Source organism: Toxotes jaculatrix, chromosome 17, assembly GCF_017976425.1.
Source record: "Toxotes jaculatrix isolate fToxJac2 chromosome 17, fToxJac2.pri, whole genome shotgun sequence".
NCBI lineage: Eukaryota > Metazoa > Chordata > Actinopteri > Toxotidae > Toxotes > Toxotes jaculatrix.
The window spans coordinates 4,094,419-4,112,427 of NC_054410.1; the positions used below are offsets into that span (position 1 = coordinate 4,094,419).

General features: G+C 41.0%; 2 protein-coding genes across 8 annotated transcripts in view; both read right to left on the reverse strand.

Moving 5' to 3' along the window:
• Positions 1-520: 520 nt before the first annotated feature.
• Positions 521-5,112, reverse strand: LOC121197280 (solute carrier family 2, facilitated glucose transporter member 1). The gene is made up of 10 exons (XM_041060824.1): positions 5,098-5,112; positions 4,467-4,565; positions 3,394-3,554; positions 3,061-3,301; positions 2,813-2,975; positions 2,415-2,599; positions 1,938-2,039; positions 1,551-1,652; positions 1,134-1,337; positions 521-700 (listed from the first exon to the last, which is right to left on the reverse strand). The coding sequence occupies exons 1-10, from the start codon at positions 5,110-5,112 to the stop codon at positions 521-523; spliced, it is 1,452 nt and encodes a 483-aa protein (XP_040916758.1).
• Positions 5,113-9,788: 4,676 nt separating this feature from the next.
• Positions 9,789-18,009, reverse strand: part of smoc1 (SPARC related modular calcium binding 1) — a 48,749-nt gene continuing 40,528 nt past the window's right edge. For 6 of the 7 annotated variants that reach the window (XM_041061292.1, XM_041061291.1, XM_041061289.1 and 3 more), the window contains one exon: positions 9,789-13,217. In XM_041061292.1, coding sequence (XP_040917226.1) covers positions 13,178-13,217 — 40 coding nt within the window. In that variant the 3' untranslated portion in view covers positions 9,789-13,177. The remainder of the gene's footprint in view (positions 13,218-18,009) is intronic. The other variant, XM_041061288.1, reaches the window with a different exon arrangement.

Sequence of the window (18,009 nt, forward strand, 5' to 3'; positions counted from 1 at the left end):
GGAAGAAAATTACTGGGAGCGCCTCAGTGTTGCACATTTTTTCACTGTTTAACTGTTGGAAAGTGCCCAACAATGAAAAGGTCCTTCAGCTTTACAAGCTAACAATACAATGATTACAAAATGCCTCAAAACATGCAGTATAAATATCAGTCATTGTGTCATTGTACACTTTCATTCTGATAATCGTAGTAACCTTGGAAAACCAAATTAACTGAGGCCGTGTCAGCTTCACCTGGTACCCTTGAGGTAAAACATCAGCTTGTCCTTTGCCATGAACACATTAGGAAGGTTAAAGGGTCATTTCACCCAAATTACTGAGTGGAATTTTGTTCTTGTGGGGCACGGAGCTTTAAAAATGTTTTTGTTATATCTTGATTTATGATACTCTGAATAAAACCTGTTTGCAGTTGGTTGCATACCACAAATATTTGATAAACATTTTAGCTGATTGAGTTAATTGGGTTAACTGGCCCTTTAACAGTGTATCTGTGACCAGATTTAGTAAGGGTCAAGAGGTCCGTCAGTTGAAAGTGTTGAATCCAGTCTTATTGTGCAAAGGAATGCCCTCTGCCCCTCTGAAGTCCTCTGCTATGTCATCGAACGTGCGACCTTTTGTCTCAGGGAGGCGAATCCAGGTGAAGGTGAAGGCGAGCAGAGCCACAGTCATGAAGAGGAGGTAGATGTACTCACCGCAGATTTTCTGTTTGTAGGAGAGACAGATTGAGATTTTTTTTTTTCACCAGGGCGTTTGACCTTTATTTAACAAAAATCTCTTAAGATCTAAATCTTTTTTTGAGAAAATTCAGGTTCCTGTTTCTTAGTTTCAGGTTGACTGCCATCTCTGTAGTCAGCCAGATGTCTCCCTGGTTTACTGTTAATCACTATTATTTAAACCAGTTTTAGGATTTAGCAACAGATTTATACAACATTTAACAAATTTATGTCTTTTTTTGTTTGTTTTTTACAGTCGATACACATGTATATAACAGAGTGAACAGATTTATAGCCTGTATTAAACAGTCCGTCTCTAAGGTGCAAGCAAAGTGGCAAAAGCAAACAAGAAATCCATCTCTAAAGTTTCCCCTGACATTTAGCTCGGTCATACAGTGTGCAGGCCAACAGTATAAACCCACCAGCAATGGAGGAAAGAGGAGTGCCAGAACAAACTTCCCTCCCCAGTTGAGCATGCTGGTGAAAGCCATCGCGATGGGCCTGCCAGGTTGGTCGAACAGCTCAGCAGCGATGAACCAGGAGATGGGGCCGGGGCCCAGCTCGTAGGTCGAAATCAGGCAGAAAACCAGCAGGACCTGCAGGCTCCGCAGCTCTGGGGCCAGGTGCTGCTTGGTAGATACACAAGTTACTGGATGTATGTGGGTTTGTCATTGTAAATATGTAGACTGGTGTTATAAGTTCATTCTTTTTCATTTAAATCAAATCTTCTGTCGTCTATTTTAAAAAAACAGTTGGACATTTTGTGCTTATCCAGTATTAGAATAGAACTTTTCCTGCACCAATGAAAATAACAATCAGACTGAAGAAAATGATCTTACCAGGACAGAATCGACTATAGTCATGAGTAAGTTGCACACTGCTATGGAGATGAAACCAGTCAGGAGCAATCGCCTCCTTCCTGCCCTTTCCATCAGGAAGAACTGGAGAGGGAAAAAACAACACAGCGGTGACTCGCTCACATTTCATCCCGCTTTTTTGAATTTAGATGCAACACTATCCTGTTGTGGTTCGAGCTGTAAAATCATTCACGAGGAAATGCTGACAACACTTTATCTCTAGTCCAGGATTTTGTGCAGTTTGTGACAAAATCAATAATAATTTTGATTTTTATAATAATGATAAAAATCATATTGTTACACTAAAATAACATATAAGGGGAATGTGGAGCTGTAATATAGAGGCTCACTACTAGATTTTGTACTTACTGCTACCAAAGTGAAGGTCACATTGACAGCCCCCACACCCAGAGTCAGGTATTTGGCCTGGTCAAACTTGGCCTGGAACATTCTTGTGGAATAATTGATGATCTGGAAGAAAAGAGCAGAAATGTACTTCGGTTTATTGGGTTACTGGGACGTCTTTGTGTTTTTAGGAATGGAGGTACTGTATTGACACACTGCCCCAGAACCTGAATGTGAGCGGAGGAGAAGTGCTGAGGTTGAATAATTTATCGAACTAATACCACGGAGCTGTGGCTGAGTATTCATTAGAGACCGAGCATGCCATGCAAAAAAAAACTGAGCTTCGCTTTGACAATATTTTTGTTTTATGCTCACAAAGGCCATTATTATTTAACTTTTATTTATTTATTTTACAAATTATAAAGGTCTGCCTTCAAATCCATGAACAAAAATAAGATTTAAACAGTAGGATGTTTCACAAAGTCACGTCATGCGACTCACCGCGTTGAATCCAGACAACTGGCTGCCTAAGTTGACAATGAGGACGATGATGATCGGCTGCTTGTAGCTGCGCTTCTTGAAGAACTCGTGGATGGTGACACCGGTCTGAGTGTGGGCGGCCTCCTCCTTCATCTCTTCCAACTCAGAAAACACTTTCTCTGCTCTGCCTCTCAGCCTCAGCAGGGCTGCAGGGTTAAATCAACACCTTCTATAAAGGAGCTGTTGTAGTGTACACGCAAACCTGAGATACATGTTTTGATTGCTGGACTTGAGCCATGAATCTAAAAGGCTGGTAACAAAGCTTCTTAAGGTCGCCCCTGACGATATCTATAAAGAGACGCTCCCCTGTTTTTTTTGTTTTTTTTTTAAAATATAACTCCAGAGACAGTGAAACCCACCAGCCTCTGCTTTGCTCTCCTCTCCCCGGTTGATGAGCAGGTATCGAGGGCTCTCGGGGCAGAAAGGCAGGACCAGGTACTGTGCCAGGGCTGGGATGAGAGACAGGGACAGCATCATGGCCCAGTAATGCTCTGTACCCAACACTGTCTCCAGACCAGCCACCTGCAGCAAACAAGTACAGGGTTGTTTGACAGATTGTTTCACAACTCTCTCAGTCAAAAAGGAAGGTTTCCAGTTCAGTCCTCACCATTCCCACTAAGATGCCTGAAGCAAAGGACACCTGGTTGAGTGTAGCAAAGGCCCCCCTCAGGTTGGTGGGGGACACTTCCTGGATGTAGAGCGGATTAAGACTCATCACCAGGCCACAGAACAGGCCAAACACCAACCGTCCCAGGATGAGAACTTCAAATGACTCGCTGGCTTTGGAGGCGGACATCAGACATGCCCCCACCACAGACAGACAGTTCACTATTAGGATGGAGTTACGCCTGAGGGCGAGGACATGGAGAATTAAAAGACAAAAACAAAACAGATGTGATGGAAATTATCGGGAAAAAAGTTTTTTTTCTGTCTTTCTTACCTTCCATAAGAATCTGCCACATATTTGACTCCCAGTGAACCAAGCAAGGCTCCAAAGTCCTTAATGCTGACAGAGAGGGACCACAGGAGAGTCAGACTGTGATCTGGCATCGACTGGTTGTGTCTCGCTCTCCAGGTGTGATTGAAGAACTCTTCGATGATCTAATTAACAATTGTAAAGAAAGACAGATTGCATTATTAAACACATGATAAGCAATACCTGAAATTATTGTGAAATTTACCTTAAAACTGTTTTTTCTTTCATTTTTCTCAACAAGTGACCAAACAAGTTTGTAATCAAAACTTCTAAAAATCTAAATCATATATTTTTTTTACAGTAATTTAATTCCTCCAGATTGAAAGACCTTTTAGCTCCACTCAGTACTGAACTAATTATTTCACACAGTAGGTTTGGGGTCTTATTGAAGTGTTGTGAGAAATGTAGAAAATGTTTGTTTAAGGCTAAATTCAAATAAAAATAAATACAACATAAACAAATAAAAATCAGCCTCACTTGCAAAAGTTTAGTCCAGATATCCTGTGAAAAATCCAAACTCTGCCAGGCCTGGAGCTGAGCCACAGAGTGTAAAGTTTATTCACTGCTTTACTGAGGCTGAGGGACATTTGTTTGGCGATCAGCAGGTTTCTCAGCTTTCCCCTCTGCATGATTGATGTCTTGGGCTAATATTGGCCTTTTACTGAATATCAGTAAATCTGGGCTGTGGACTCTGATTGTTGATATGATGATAGTTCTGTGTTGTACTTCTAAACCTCATTTGCATTTAAAGACTGTTGCTCTGTGAGACCACCTGAACACTTTGTGGCTTTGCTGCAAAGTCTTGATGAATGCACATGCATATTTAGTTAGAATTATTATTTCAAATACTTTGTGTTGCTTTCCTAATATTCATGGATTTCTTTTTTCTGCAGATTCACCAAGATAATTCTAAGACTAAAAATGCTAAAAAAAAAAAAAAAGTTGCGATATCATGAACGTTCAAACTAAATATTGTCATCAGTATCAACATACTTAATGTCATGTTTCCCCCTTAGCTCCTGTCTTTCCCCGCTCACCTTGGCCGGAGCGTTGACGTTGCCGGTGTGGTAGCCAATCTGCAGGGAGCCCAGCACCGCTGCCAGGATGGAGGTCAGGAGTGTGGCTGTCAGATGGCTCTGTGCAGACACAGTGTTGGGGGTGAGTGACATTCAATTCTTTACCATTTAACCCATCTTTAGTAGTAACGAGTTAACCCTTTCAGGTATCACTGAAATGCCCCATGTAAGTAATTCTTATCTACATCAAACAGATTCAGGACAGTCTTAACTCTTTAAGCAGCCGTTTTCAGAATAAGACGTCCTCAGATTTTCACTTTTTCCTGTTTTATTTGCGGAACAAAAATGAAACCATGTAAAGTCAAATGAACTGTATCTACTGTACTTTTTTTTTTTTTTAAATTATACTTATTTGAATTTTTTTTTCTCAAAACAGACATAAATTCACAATATAGACTTAACCTCACCAACCCCTCATGGTTCTTCCAACATAAGCAAACCTGTGACTATTTGTAAAGGTGAACGGTGGCAGGAACGACTGTATTTTCACACACTGGCAAGATGTCCAGAATTTTAATTACCACAAGTGAGTGTTAGTGCTCCTTCTGTCAGACTGAGTTCATTTGTAGAAAAAGATCTAAAACAAACAAACCTCCTGGGACGCCATTTGTTTGGCTGAGACGGGGTATCACTCCCTCAAGATGTAGGTGCATTTATTTTCTTCTGACTTCCTGTGCTTTAACCAAAAAAAGAAAAAAAAAACAAACAAACAAATGGAGCCAAAATGCACTAGAATGTACCGTAGTGCTGGTCACATGCAAATATTTCATATTGCATTTATGCACAAATACAGAAAAAGACACGGTTTTATGAGTCTCCTAGCAGAATTACATGAAAACTTGCTAAATTAGTTTTCTTGAATCCAGGCAGAGAGGTGTTTTTGTTTTTGCCTTTTTTGAACATCAAATTAAACATCAAAGTTATTTACTCGTACAGTTTTTTGTTGTTCTTCTAAATGTCAGCTTACCTGTGCTGAGGAGTAAAGCAGACTGCTCTCGTCTTGCCCAAAATATAAATGAAAAAAAAAGAAAGAAATCCAGTTAGTTGTCGTTGTGAGGAGAGTCGCCTATCATAAAAATGTGACTTACGTATACAAAAAGACTTGAGGTAATTGAATCCATAACAGATTCAGTGAAATCCTGATATGTATTGTACTGTATAGTAACAGCTGTACTCACTGCTCGATGTTAACATCCATATCTGTATATACGAAAGTTCTCACCACTGTTCCTGAGTGTCACGCGTTGATCCCTTCTTCATCCCTGAGTTTCAGATATGACTGTGTAAATTTCCCTGACTGAGCATGCAGACACCACCTCTGGAAGCTGTGTACATACACACACACACACACACACACACACACACACACACACACACACACACACACAAATGGACCAGTGAGTCCAATGATGAAGTCACACCCAGCTGGTGAATTTGGGGCAGGCCTGACAGAATGGCAGTCGCGGGCCTCCTCTGGTTCTCATGGACCAGCTGATCGGCATCCTGAGTTCTCACTTCCATTCGGAGCAGGCATTTTGGCAATAACCTAGCCACGTGCTTTAACTGGTTGTGTGTGTGTGTGTGTGTCTGTGTATGTGTTTTTGTTAACTCTTTGTGGGACCATTTCCGGTGTAAACACCAACCTTGTCAGTCCTCACACGGACCAAAACCTGGTCCTAATGATGTGAAACGTCATTTCTGAGGTCCTGGTGGAGGTTAGGGTCACGACCAGGCAGGTAGGGTAGGGGCTACACTGTCAGCAAAGAATGGAAGTCAATGCAATATTATTGTAACTATTCTTCCTCTGTAGTGTTTCCCCAAAAAGCTGTTCTTCTCATTTTGACACAGTTAACCACTTTTGATTTCTTTTCCTTTAAGGAATCCCCGAAAACCCCTAATGACTGAGTCTGTTAAACATAAATACATGTACCTGTACTTCTTTTAGAGTATTAAAGAAAAATACTTCCAGTCTGATGACGTGAAATGGATCGATCACAGTGGAACTGAATTTTTACAAGAGCCAACTTTATGTGTGATGTCATGTATATGAGTAGTTTTTAGAGAAATTCAGTTGTACCTGCAGAGATAAATGGTAACAGCAGCATACACGATTGCACAGTGTGGGTCAAGATGTTTGCTGACAGAGATATTATGTGGAGCTTTCAAGGATAGTCTTAAAAGACAACACCCATCACACAGTGCTGTGACAATTTAGAGCCTCAAGGATTTAACAGACTGTACCGGGATGAAGTGTGTGTGTGTGTGTGTTTGTGTAAAATGCGCCCCTCTATGTGTCAGCCTGTCTGCGTATATGGGTGTACGCACACGTTTGAGTGCAGATTTGTGCGTGGGCCTGTGGTTGTTTTGTTTTTGAACGGTCACTAATTATTTATGTAGTGTATCTCATATATCTTATGTAGGTAATATATACTACCTGAGTTTCTATGAAGTCATACCGTACATAAAAGCTTTAATCTCATTACTTGCTTTAGTTTCATCTGATGAATTGCATGGCCTTACTGGTATGTCCTGTGTTTCTTTGTTCACTTCTTCACATGGATCAGTGACATTTAATACGATCCAGTCTTATCAAAGGGCTGTTACACAGTTAATGTGTGTGTTTTTGTTTGTCTGCATGTTTGCATGCTTGAATTTGTAAACCTGTATAGGCTATATGCGTGCACTTGAGGCATATAGAGTAGTAAAACACAGGTTATAAGTGATTTTGCAAAATGAAATCATGATGTTAGATGCACACACGCATACACACCTGCCTCCTGACTAAATCCAAATGAGCAGTAACAGCTTTTCCCTGCCGAGATGCACGAGCCAAATAAATAAAGGTATTGAGGAGAAAGATGAACTTAATCATAACGCTGGGTGAGGAGACATTCCCCAGCCTCACCACAAACCACATCATTTGTGCATGAAAATAATCTTTATCATAAAACTTACATAAAATATGTACAAATAAATATTAAGTGGCCCCTGAGGCCTCTAAGTGATGAAAAGCAGATTATTTCAATCCACAGAAAAAAATGTGCTGCACTGACTCATGTGAAATACTTGAAGACAGGAAACAAAGACCTCCTTTTAAACTTGATACTTCAGAAACAGTGCTAGTTTCATATTTCAAATTTTTATTCCTTATGAACTGTTGTAAATTATGCATAGCTTTTCCAGACTTTTGATAGATATCATATTTTTTAAATATTATACGTCTTATATTTCATCCTTTTTTTGTAATTTATTGTCAAAATAGGATGCTTTTAAGTCACATATAATAAAACTGAATGTATCTGTAGCATAAAGTAAATGAGAAATAAAGTCCCTCTTTATTCACATTTTATAGAACTGAAAATTTTACTTGAAATTTCAAGGAACAGGGATTTAGTTCTTGCTGTACTTGTGACAGGACAATGTTTAAAACAAATCCTGAAGCTCCTCAGATGTTCTTCTTGTACATTAGAGCAAGTATAAGCACAAAAAAGAGAGGAAAGAATAGTTAGCATCAGGGGGTAAAATGCGTTGTCCACCTGCAACCTCTGCTCCTGCAGCTGAGTTCTCAATCAGCATGTGGATACGCCTGTCTGGAACATGACCTTTGACCCCTGAGCCCTGGCCTCCTGGCAGGCAACCCCCTGACCCTATGTGCTCACAGGCTGCCGGGCAGGTGCTGTTGCAGGCGCAGAGGGCATCAGGCACAAATGGTGAGCAGCGTACACTATCATCCCCCCACCGCTAATGTTTAGCTATCACACAAGCTAATGGTCCTCTCTAATTACCTGTAATGGTGTTTGATCTGTTTCTAAGTGTTTCAATGCACACAAAGGAGGAAAACAAAACCGCACAAAATTACTCACCACTACCAAAATGTGGGAAATTTAAAATAGTAGGTCATTGTACTGGGGAAGCCCTGCAAAGACTTACCTATAAAATCCTGGTTAATTTCAATTCTTGTTTTAGAAAAAATATTTAATTATTGTTTCACCATTAAACTCATCTCTTAAAATTTTACTAGAGCAGATGATACATATCTTTCTCATATCTAGACATGCTGAATATTTTTTTTTTTAATGGGTGAAATGATTTTAGAGTTAAATCTGTCAATAACACCATCAAGTTATTCTCACATTGGATAAGTGAGTAGCGCAAAAAAGCCATTTCAGTAACCCCCCCCACCTGAACGTCAGAAAGAACATTCAGTTATAAATCTCCTTAAACAACATCATGCAGCACCTGCACTGCCCGCACGTCACTTTCAAAACCCAAAATTCCTCTCTTCACCTATGAAACCCCATTGCCAAACTACCCACCCTCCACCCCACCTTCAACAAAGGCGAAAACACACACGCTTTCCCTAAAACACACACACACATGCACATACATCCCTAAGCAGCTGCGTCATTATAAAACTCTTTTGAACTTCACACTGGAAGTCAAATGCCACATGTGTCAGTACAAGACAGATGTACTGCAGCTGCCTCTTGGCTCAAATTTCATCTGTGATACAACCCTCACTCCCCTCACTACCACCACCACCCCCAAGCTTCCAAACCACCCCCATCACTGGCGACCTCACCTTGAAGCCCTCCGCCTCCCATCATGCACTGACAACATCCTCACCTTTGAAGTCTCATCACTAAATCAGAACATCTCACACCACACACAAATCAAACAGAGTGCATCATCTTTATAGTCAGGTTGTGACATTCAAACAAGGGGATAATTAACCTCAACTATTTGTAAAGCAACTAGAGAGTCTACTTTTAGTACTTCTTAATGTTAAAATATTGGTACCTGCTGGTTTGTTGTGAGTTTTCCTGCTATACAAGTTTGAAATAACTTCCACATCAAAAAGTGTCATGTGCGACCCCAGTAAAGTAAAAAAAAAATTACAACACCAAACGTTTCTTTAAAAATATTTATTGTCAGTTCATGAAACTCAATTGGCTTGGCTGATGCTGTGTAGTATGTGTGTGTAAACCTGGCTAACGGGGTTCAGTGTGTGAACTTGCAGCCTGCAGTGGACTATCTTCACCATTAGGGGTCAGTATTAAACTCCTTCCTTGCCCCCCCCCCCCCCCTCAGAGAGCTTGTCTTCTGTTACAGCTTTCCCACAGAACACAAGAGGTCCAAACTGAGCATAGTTTGAATAGATGTGGTACAAAACAGGATCAGGATCAGTTCCATATTATTGTTGCTTTTGTTGTTGTTTGCTAGCATTACCGTACCACATGTACAAGTGGAACAATGACGGTTTAATGGAAGTGGGAAGAGAGGAGAAACACTGTGGTTCTGCAAAAGAAAAATCCATCTGAACATTGTTCCAGTCTCAGAATGGACAAGATTTTTTTTTTTTTTTTTTACATTTGCCAACTTGAGTCAAAACAGGTAGATGCTTGGACAATAGTGAACAGTGGCCCTTTTACATGATCTCATCTTTTTGGTCCTTTCTATTGTTCTGTCTTGTATGTGTCTCTTTTAAAACAGTATTTTACAGTTGGTCAGGAACTGGGCCCTGTATTACAGTGGACAAGTATTTAAGTTTTCATTGCCGAGCCAAACAGCTGCACCTCAAGCCACATAATTTGCATCAACCAATTTCACTCAAAGACAATACTCAGAGTCTTGTTTTCCAGCAGATCTAATTTCTTCAGCTCTGAATAAGAAATATTGTCAGAGAATCTTGAGATGGTCTTGACTAACCAGTCAGGCCTTTTCAGCATTTTTAGAGCGAGCGAGGAGCAAGACAATCTTGGCTTCTTGCTGTCAGACTGACAGTCATCTGTAAGCCTCCTTCACCATACATCCCCCATCGTGATTAGCAGTGATTACTAGCCTGTTATGTTGTTATAGATCTTGCATGTAATCTGCAGCTCTACAGCGTCTGGAAGCACTTCAGCAGACGCACACACAAGCCTAGTGTTCAAACCTGGGCTGAAACAGGCTCTCAGGAGAGACTGCACAGCCCTCTAAGAAAGACAGGTTTCTTTTCTCATTCTTGGCATAACTGTCCGGTTCAAATTAGACGCAACTAGACATGTGATTGTAGTGGATTAAGCACCAGATACTGTATACATTCTTGACCGTGTATAGTGATGATGACAGTAATTGTAAAACACAAGCTGAAAAAGTCAAATAAGCCCACCACAGATAAAATAAACACTGCTCTGAGCTGATAACATACAGTCTGGTCTACGCAATTCAATGTTGTGAATTAGCTACTGTAATAGCCTAATGTTTGTCATGATGTAAACACAAAAAAAGTTGATTTTTTTTTTTTTTTTTTTAACAATAAGCCAGAATGACAGTGAAGTAAGTGAACACAGATATGCCCCCCACAATGCAATTTAGTAAAACAAACAAACAAATAAAGGTTATTGTACATATTTACAATAGGAGCCTTTTTTTTTTGTCTTGCATTCATGAGCCACTGCAGTGACTCTTGGGAATATGGTAAGAAATACACAACTCAAAAACAAATACACAAGCATTCAGACCACAATAGCAACTCGCAGTTTCTCCTTTCTTGAAACTCAATTGTTCCCAAATGTGAGGATGAAATTTAATTTTTCACATTCCAAAACTTGTTCATAACGTCTTTCTCTAGTGTTTTTCCTCCCTGCTCCGTCACGTTCCCGTTAATCGGACACCCTGGGGGGTATTTTAAGACTTACTGCGTTGTCTTACATAAGGTGGCAAAGCTCCAAGTATGTGCGGTGGTAAGTGTTTCACAAAGCAGGACTGACATCAACTGTTGGAGGACAGACAATGAATTTGCTTGCATACACAAATTGTACTCTGATATTACTGGGCATACTCAGATATTTATTTTAGGGGCTGGCATTTGTAAATGCCACAGCTTGTTTACAATGACAGGGATAAACGAGAATATGGCAGCTGTAATGAGCTGATATTAATGGGACACTGGCCCATGGAAACATCTGACTTACTTACATTTACTGGTTGGGTTCAGTCACCTCTTTTTCTTGGTACTATTAAGAATATTTTAAACTCTTGTTCTGCACTGTAATCCAATTTGGGAAAATAAACCAGGGGGACAGTGATTTGTTAATGTTGTCATTTGTAATGGGAACCAGTAGAAGCCAAGGAACTCTTGATCACCACACACAAAATTCAATATCTTACAGAATTCAACATAAACATGCTGGAAATGCCAGACTCTTTCACTGTTTTTGACAGTGTAGAAAATGAATATTAATATCAACTTAGCAGAGAGAGAAAACTAGCCTAGTAAGATCCGTGTAAAGCAGTGGCCTTCATTGTGGTTTGAACTTAAAGCTGCATTAATCAACATTTTTCTATCAGCCTCTTTTAGCTCATTGTTTTTAAAGGATAGTTCAGTCTCAGTGCTCTCATCAAACTGCAAAATAAATCCAAGCTAAGCTGTAAACTTCCAGCTTAGCACCAAACAGACACAGTTAGCAGATAGCTTGTGAACAAAGTGGAGCGTTTAGCTGCTAATAAGCCAGATATTTTTCACTGGAGTTGATGGAAACCAAAACAGAGCTAAAAGAAAGTGAATATTAACCTTAGGATGGGATGATGTTGTTGTTGGCTACATCTCTAAGAGGGGGACCGGTTGCTAGAATGTTAGGCACAATAACTTTATAAGGCAGCAATATTTCAGGGTTGTCTCTAGTTTTGGAGTGTGTCTCCTAAGCTTTGAGCAGCATGTTGTTTTGTGTTTTTGTTTTTTTTTTCCAAATATAATTATGTTGTTTAATTTTTTGTTAGCACAAACTTTGTAAACATGAAGAAAAACAACCTCAAGGCATCTTGTGCAGATAACATGCTAAAAACTGAGAAAACAACAAAGTACATACAACATGATGGCCTTGCATTGGTTTTGGGCTGCACAAAAAGTACTTTTAAGTTAGCCAGTAAAGTAACTACTTGCTAACAGCTAGCTTTCCCCAACACTGGTATTTAGCGAACAAAAAACAGACACAACACACGTCAGATTTTGTTCAGAAACATCTGATTCTTGAGCTAAAATGTGAATCCTTCTAAAAAATGCTTCTTTGCAGTGCCAGGGGGATTCATACAGCTAACTCTGTGCTGATAAATTAGACTTTGTGATCACAGCTTAGTTCTAATGCACGTGGTTCAATTAATATTGGATGTTCAACATACAACATGACATATTCTTTTGAACTGGTCTACATCGCCATAGTTCTTCCTTTAGGAATTTGTGTGTATGAAGCAACATTTGGACTCAGTGAAGCTCAGTGTAAGCTCCTCTTTAGTGGGCTGCCACTGCCTGCATGCTGCTATATGTAACAGGGGACATGTATGTTTAATTGTAGAGTCACTAAATGTGGCAGGCTGTGAACATGGGGAAATGTGGTAACATGAACATACTCTCTTGCTCTTCCAGCAGTAAGCCGGTCATCTCTTTACAAATATATTCTCACTCTTACCAAGACCTTTTCAGTCACTTCAGGAGAAAAACAACACGTACAAACAGATAAAATGTCAAACATAGGGAGGAGAAAGTGCAAATATTTTGGCGCCGCTTCGTTTTCTTTTCTTGTTTTTCTGTTCATTTTTTAAAACTCAGGAACTTCGTAATTTTTCTGCTCCGTCTTTCTCTTTCCTGTCAGCAAGCGTACAGATGCCTTCCCTCTGTGCCCTCTGCTCTCGTCTCAGCTTCTCGATCCTTCTCTTCTCACACCAGACGACCTACTGGGAACAGAAAGACGAGGGAGGGAAGGAGAAAGGAAAAGACAAGAAAATGAGTTCACTCGTCAGTTTAGGTGTTCAGGCTGCAGGTGCGCTGTCGCATGACAAGACAAGATATAACATCTAATATACATAGTTTAAGGGATATAATTTTCTTAAAAACTATTATTAGTGATGGATGTTGATAAAGTTTCTCTTCCACTAAAACCCATCACCTCTCCTTCACTATGTCACACCAGAACTATCTGATTTGATGTAAATTTCCCATTGACTTTATCCTTGTTTTATTAACACAGCAAAAGAAGCACAAACACAGTAGTTCCGATGTAAAGATTGACTGAGCAGCTGTACACCACCAAACGATCCATGTGTACCATCACATGTGCTGACGTTATGTTACAACGAAGCCATAACTCAACAGACCTCTGAAGTTGTGTGTTGGGTTGTGTGTTGCTTCCGTGCTGAAACTGCATGGGACAGCCAGTGTGCTGCACAAGGGATTGACTGCTCACTCATCAATCGACTGATGGGTGAGAGGGGCAGGCAGAGGGGGAGAAGGGGAGAGAGAATGAGAGAAAGAAGGAAAGGCCTGGGAGAAAAAGAGATGGGTAAAGAGCTTAGATTGCTTACAGATGGCTGTGAGAGGGGAGCAGAGGTTCTCCTGAGCACTGTGAGAGTTCAGGCTGTGTGTGTGAGAGTGTGCGTGTCTGTGTGTGCAAGTTTGTGTTTACCTCCGTATAACTGTATTCGTTCATGTGGAAATGTGTGTATATGTGTTTGATATCTCTATATGTCTGCATGTGCTATGTGTATGAGGTTGTCTTTGCAAGTTTGTGTACATGCAGTGTGCGTCTAGACTCTCCACCACCCTACATGAGGGTGTGTGTGTGATTGCAGCAGCCTGTGGGGGTGGGGATATGCAGATGCGGTCCGTGTCCGTGCTGGTTATGTTAGCCATGAAATAGAAGTCCAGCTGATTTCACTACACACTCTGGAAGCTTCTGTAGTCAGAGGCGAAACATTTATTCCAGAGTCGAGTATTCTGTTCAAACTTTAAAGCATCACAATCTCCCCACAGCTCCATAAATCACAGGTTACATTCCACACGAGGGAGCCTTGTAGGGAATGTTTTCACTTATGCTTTAAGTGTATAAGATAAAGACCAGAATAAAATATTACGGCCACCTATTCGTACTGTGACAGGTTGGATCCAGGTGACTACTGTTTTCGGCTTCACCTGTGACATTTTTATGTAAATAAATGTGGATTTGGTTACTGTATATTTCTGTTGCAAAGACACAACACTGAATCCACCTCTATCAACACAGCAGAGAAAAGCTTTCACATTATCTGCCTTAAACACAAACATATAAAATCCTTACAGACCAGCAACAGCAATTTGTTTGGCATGCAGTGCATAAACGTACATTATAACTGGCTGCACCATAGCTTGACATTTTATGTCTTTAAAAAAGTGACTGGAGGGCAGTAGATAAAAGTTCTTGGGAGAGTTTAAAATTAAAAGCATTTATCCTGTGGAGCATGAGATTGCTCGACAAAATTAACGGCAATTTGCCCTTTAGATTAAGACCTTTACCACATACAAGTGGAAGATGTGGCCTGATCATGAACGACAGAACAATCTACCCTCTGGGGACCATTAAACGACAACAACAAATTTCATGATGATCTTAGCAGTACTTCTTTAGATGTCATGCTGTGAACAATATTGTTGGACAGACAGCCAGACATCATCGTCCTTCGGCCTGGCAACCTGCTGACCAAAAACCTAACATAATTTTAGTTGAAAACAAGTTATAAAGACTAATTTCAGTGCTGTGAAATGTAAACCAGCTCTTATCTGTCTGCATCTTTGCCACGCTGGTGTTAAAGGATTTTTAAGCGAAGGAGCAGCTGAGTATCAGTAACTGTGGTTCTTTGTGTCTTCAGTGTGATTAGGACTGTCTTAGCCCTGGCAGCAGTAGTCGCATGTTCTACCTGTTAAGCTATGCAGTACCTCAATATTTCCTGATACCTCTTTCCAGTGAAATCATGCTGTGTCTCTCTTTAGCTCAGATAAATGTCTCTGTTGTAAGGGGCTGAGCCACAGTAGTGCTGATGAATTGGCTTTGCAATTACCAGGCTCCAGAGCAGCGAATGGTCCTCTCCCTCCTCTCCTCCCAGTCACTGAGGACACTGTCTGTGCCATTAACAACACAAAGCTCCCCGGCCTCTCCCCGGACACCTTGGCCCCACTTGTGATAAAGAGCTGAAAGCAGATCCTGTCTAGAAGTGAATCGCCTTACCTCACCTGGGACCGGCCACTAAAGACACTTGGCTCAGGAGCTGGGAATCATGGTATACCTGTGCATGGTGGCGACTGGGAGGAAAAGGACTTGGCTAACAGGACAGATACAGACTTAAGTTTGCTGTTAGCTTTGTGGAGCAGCCCGTGAAATAAGGATTTTTGTAGCAAACTCATCACCAAAATTACAGGTAGTGATGCTACACTTACCTAACTGTCACCATCCTCTCTGTTGACCTCTGTTACCTTTAACAGTACAGCGTGTCGAGCTGATGTCACAGTAATTAAAACACAAACGGTGTGGAGTAATTGCTGTTGGCTCTGAGAGGACAGGGCTCTGGGCTCTCTAATGGTCCTGCAGCCCCGGTGCCAGGCCTGCCTCATAATGCCCCTCTTTCATTCCTGCCTAATGACGGACACAGCCAGGACAAACAGGTGAGGAAGAGAGGAGCGCAGGAAAGGAGACGAGAGGAAGACAGGAGAGGAGTTTGACATAAAACAGCGGACAGGACACATCTGACATCTGTTTTTGTCAAAGCAAGCTACAACTACAATACAGGAAGTTTAAAATGGGCTTTTGTCAGGTGAAATAAGCCCCTCTATACCTTCAGTGACGAAATGGCAACATTACTCATATTCCATATTGTTAGTCATGTGTACTTTATAATGTCAGTCTGATATTTATATGAACATAAATGTGTATAATTTATAGCATTATAATTAATACTCACCAACAGTACAAGCCAACTTTACACCGATTTTTTTCTATAAGCATAGTAGGGATCTTACTTTTTATTCTTCTTCTCACTGTCCTGCAGAGAGGTCTGCACACCTCTCTCAAAAACCTGAAAATTCAAATTGGATCCTTGAACCAGAACAGAGCTGCTTTCTCCTGAAAAACCATTATGTAATCCATCATACTCTCATACTACTCTGGATCATGGAGATATGCTGTGTGCTCATGCCGCTGTCAATACCCTTAAACCACTGGATGCCATTCGCCTCAGTGCAGTTTTATTCAGCACAGGAAAGATCACTCCAGTCTGTGGTACTGTGCACCTCACCACTAAAACTAACTGCAACATGACTTGAAGTCATAGAAACAACGTATGTGTGTGACGACTGCTGTGTGTAAACTAATAGTCTTGTGACTCACTGTGTAGTATGTAATTTTTTTGTAAACTATATTTTGATTTCAGCTCACTTTGTGAGTGTCCATTTTTGATGCAGAGTTAAAGAACAGCCATCGGTTCTATCATCCACCAGCAAACTGATGCAGTGGCTACAACAGCAACAGTCCATTACTGTCCATCACTCAACCTCGATATAAAACAATGAAGTTGTGTATGTTGTAGCTGCGGTGCAAAGCAGCAAAGCAAGTCTTTGTTACAGGAAAAGGCACCTAGTTATCAAATACACAACTACTCATGCTCAACAACTGCTGATGCTTTTCGCAACATAAACCTAATGTCTAAAACCTCTGTAAGCAATCATAATAAATTCTTTAATATCTCATAATTGTGTATGCCCATGTTTGGTGTGGTTTTGTGTGTGCAAGCATGCATACATGCACACCCGCATGTGTTTGTACTTATCCAAAAGTGTGTTTACGTCTTTCTAAATAGAATTAAGAACATGAACCCTGCTGCCAAAGCCCATTGCAGGAAGTTTAACGCTGATGCATTTTTGTATTTTTTTTCTCATCACAGTGAAGGAGACAAAATGCTGGAACTATCTGAACGGCCAGATCTGCTGCTCAGCCGTGGCCTCGCTGAGACAGGGGTTTGCCGAGAAAATCACCGCCCTGGGCTTCTGTTGCACATCTCACCTATAATGAGGATTCCAGTCTCTTCAGAGGATGGATGCCACCCTCTCCGGCACTTCAAAACTCACACAAGGTATTCAGATGTTTTCCTTTGCTGTTGCCAACGGCTCGAGAGTGAGGAGCCTCATACAGATGTGCTCCACGCTGCCCCACATGCTCACAATCCTCCACCTAAAAGCACGTACTGTAAACTGTAAATATGTCCAACAACACTCCTGTGACGATCCAAAGCTGCGACAGAGCATGATAAGATTTAATGCCTGGCAAAGGCAGCTTGACTTAAAGGGATCCAGGCCATTAAGGATCAGTTAGACATACCTGAACACAATGGCCGTCTATCTTAGTCAAGGCAGAATGCTGCCATATGTTCTTACAGACTCCTGCTTCTTTCTTGGAGGCTTTTTGTCTCTCTCTCTTTCTGCATATCTCACTCTATCCACAATCATCATGGGCTCAGAGCGCCTGAGTGGCAGCATGAGGAGCCATATAAAGCTGTCAGGCCATTTACCTCTAGCTCTTAAGCATGAAGGTGAGAGATTCAGTGACTACAGGGAAAACAACCGACTGGGGCTCCTTCTCTGCTCCTCCAGCACCGGAGCTGTTTATCCTGGCAGCCGTGCCCTGGGTCCAAGAGGCCTGACGTTATACCCGCTCTGAGCCACTGT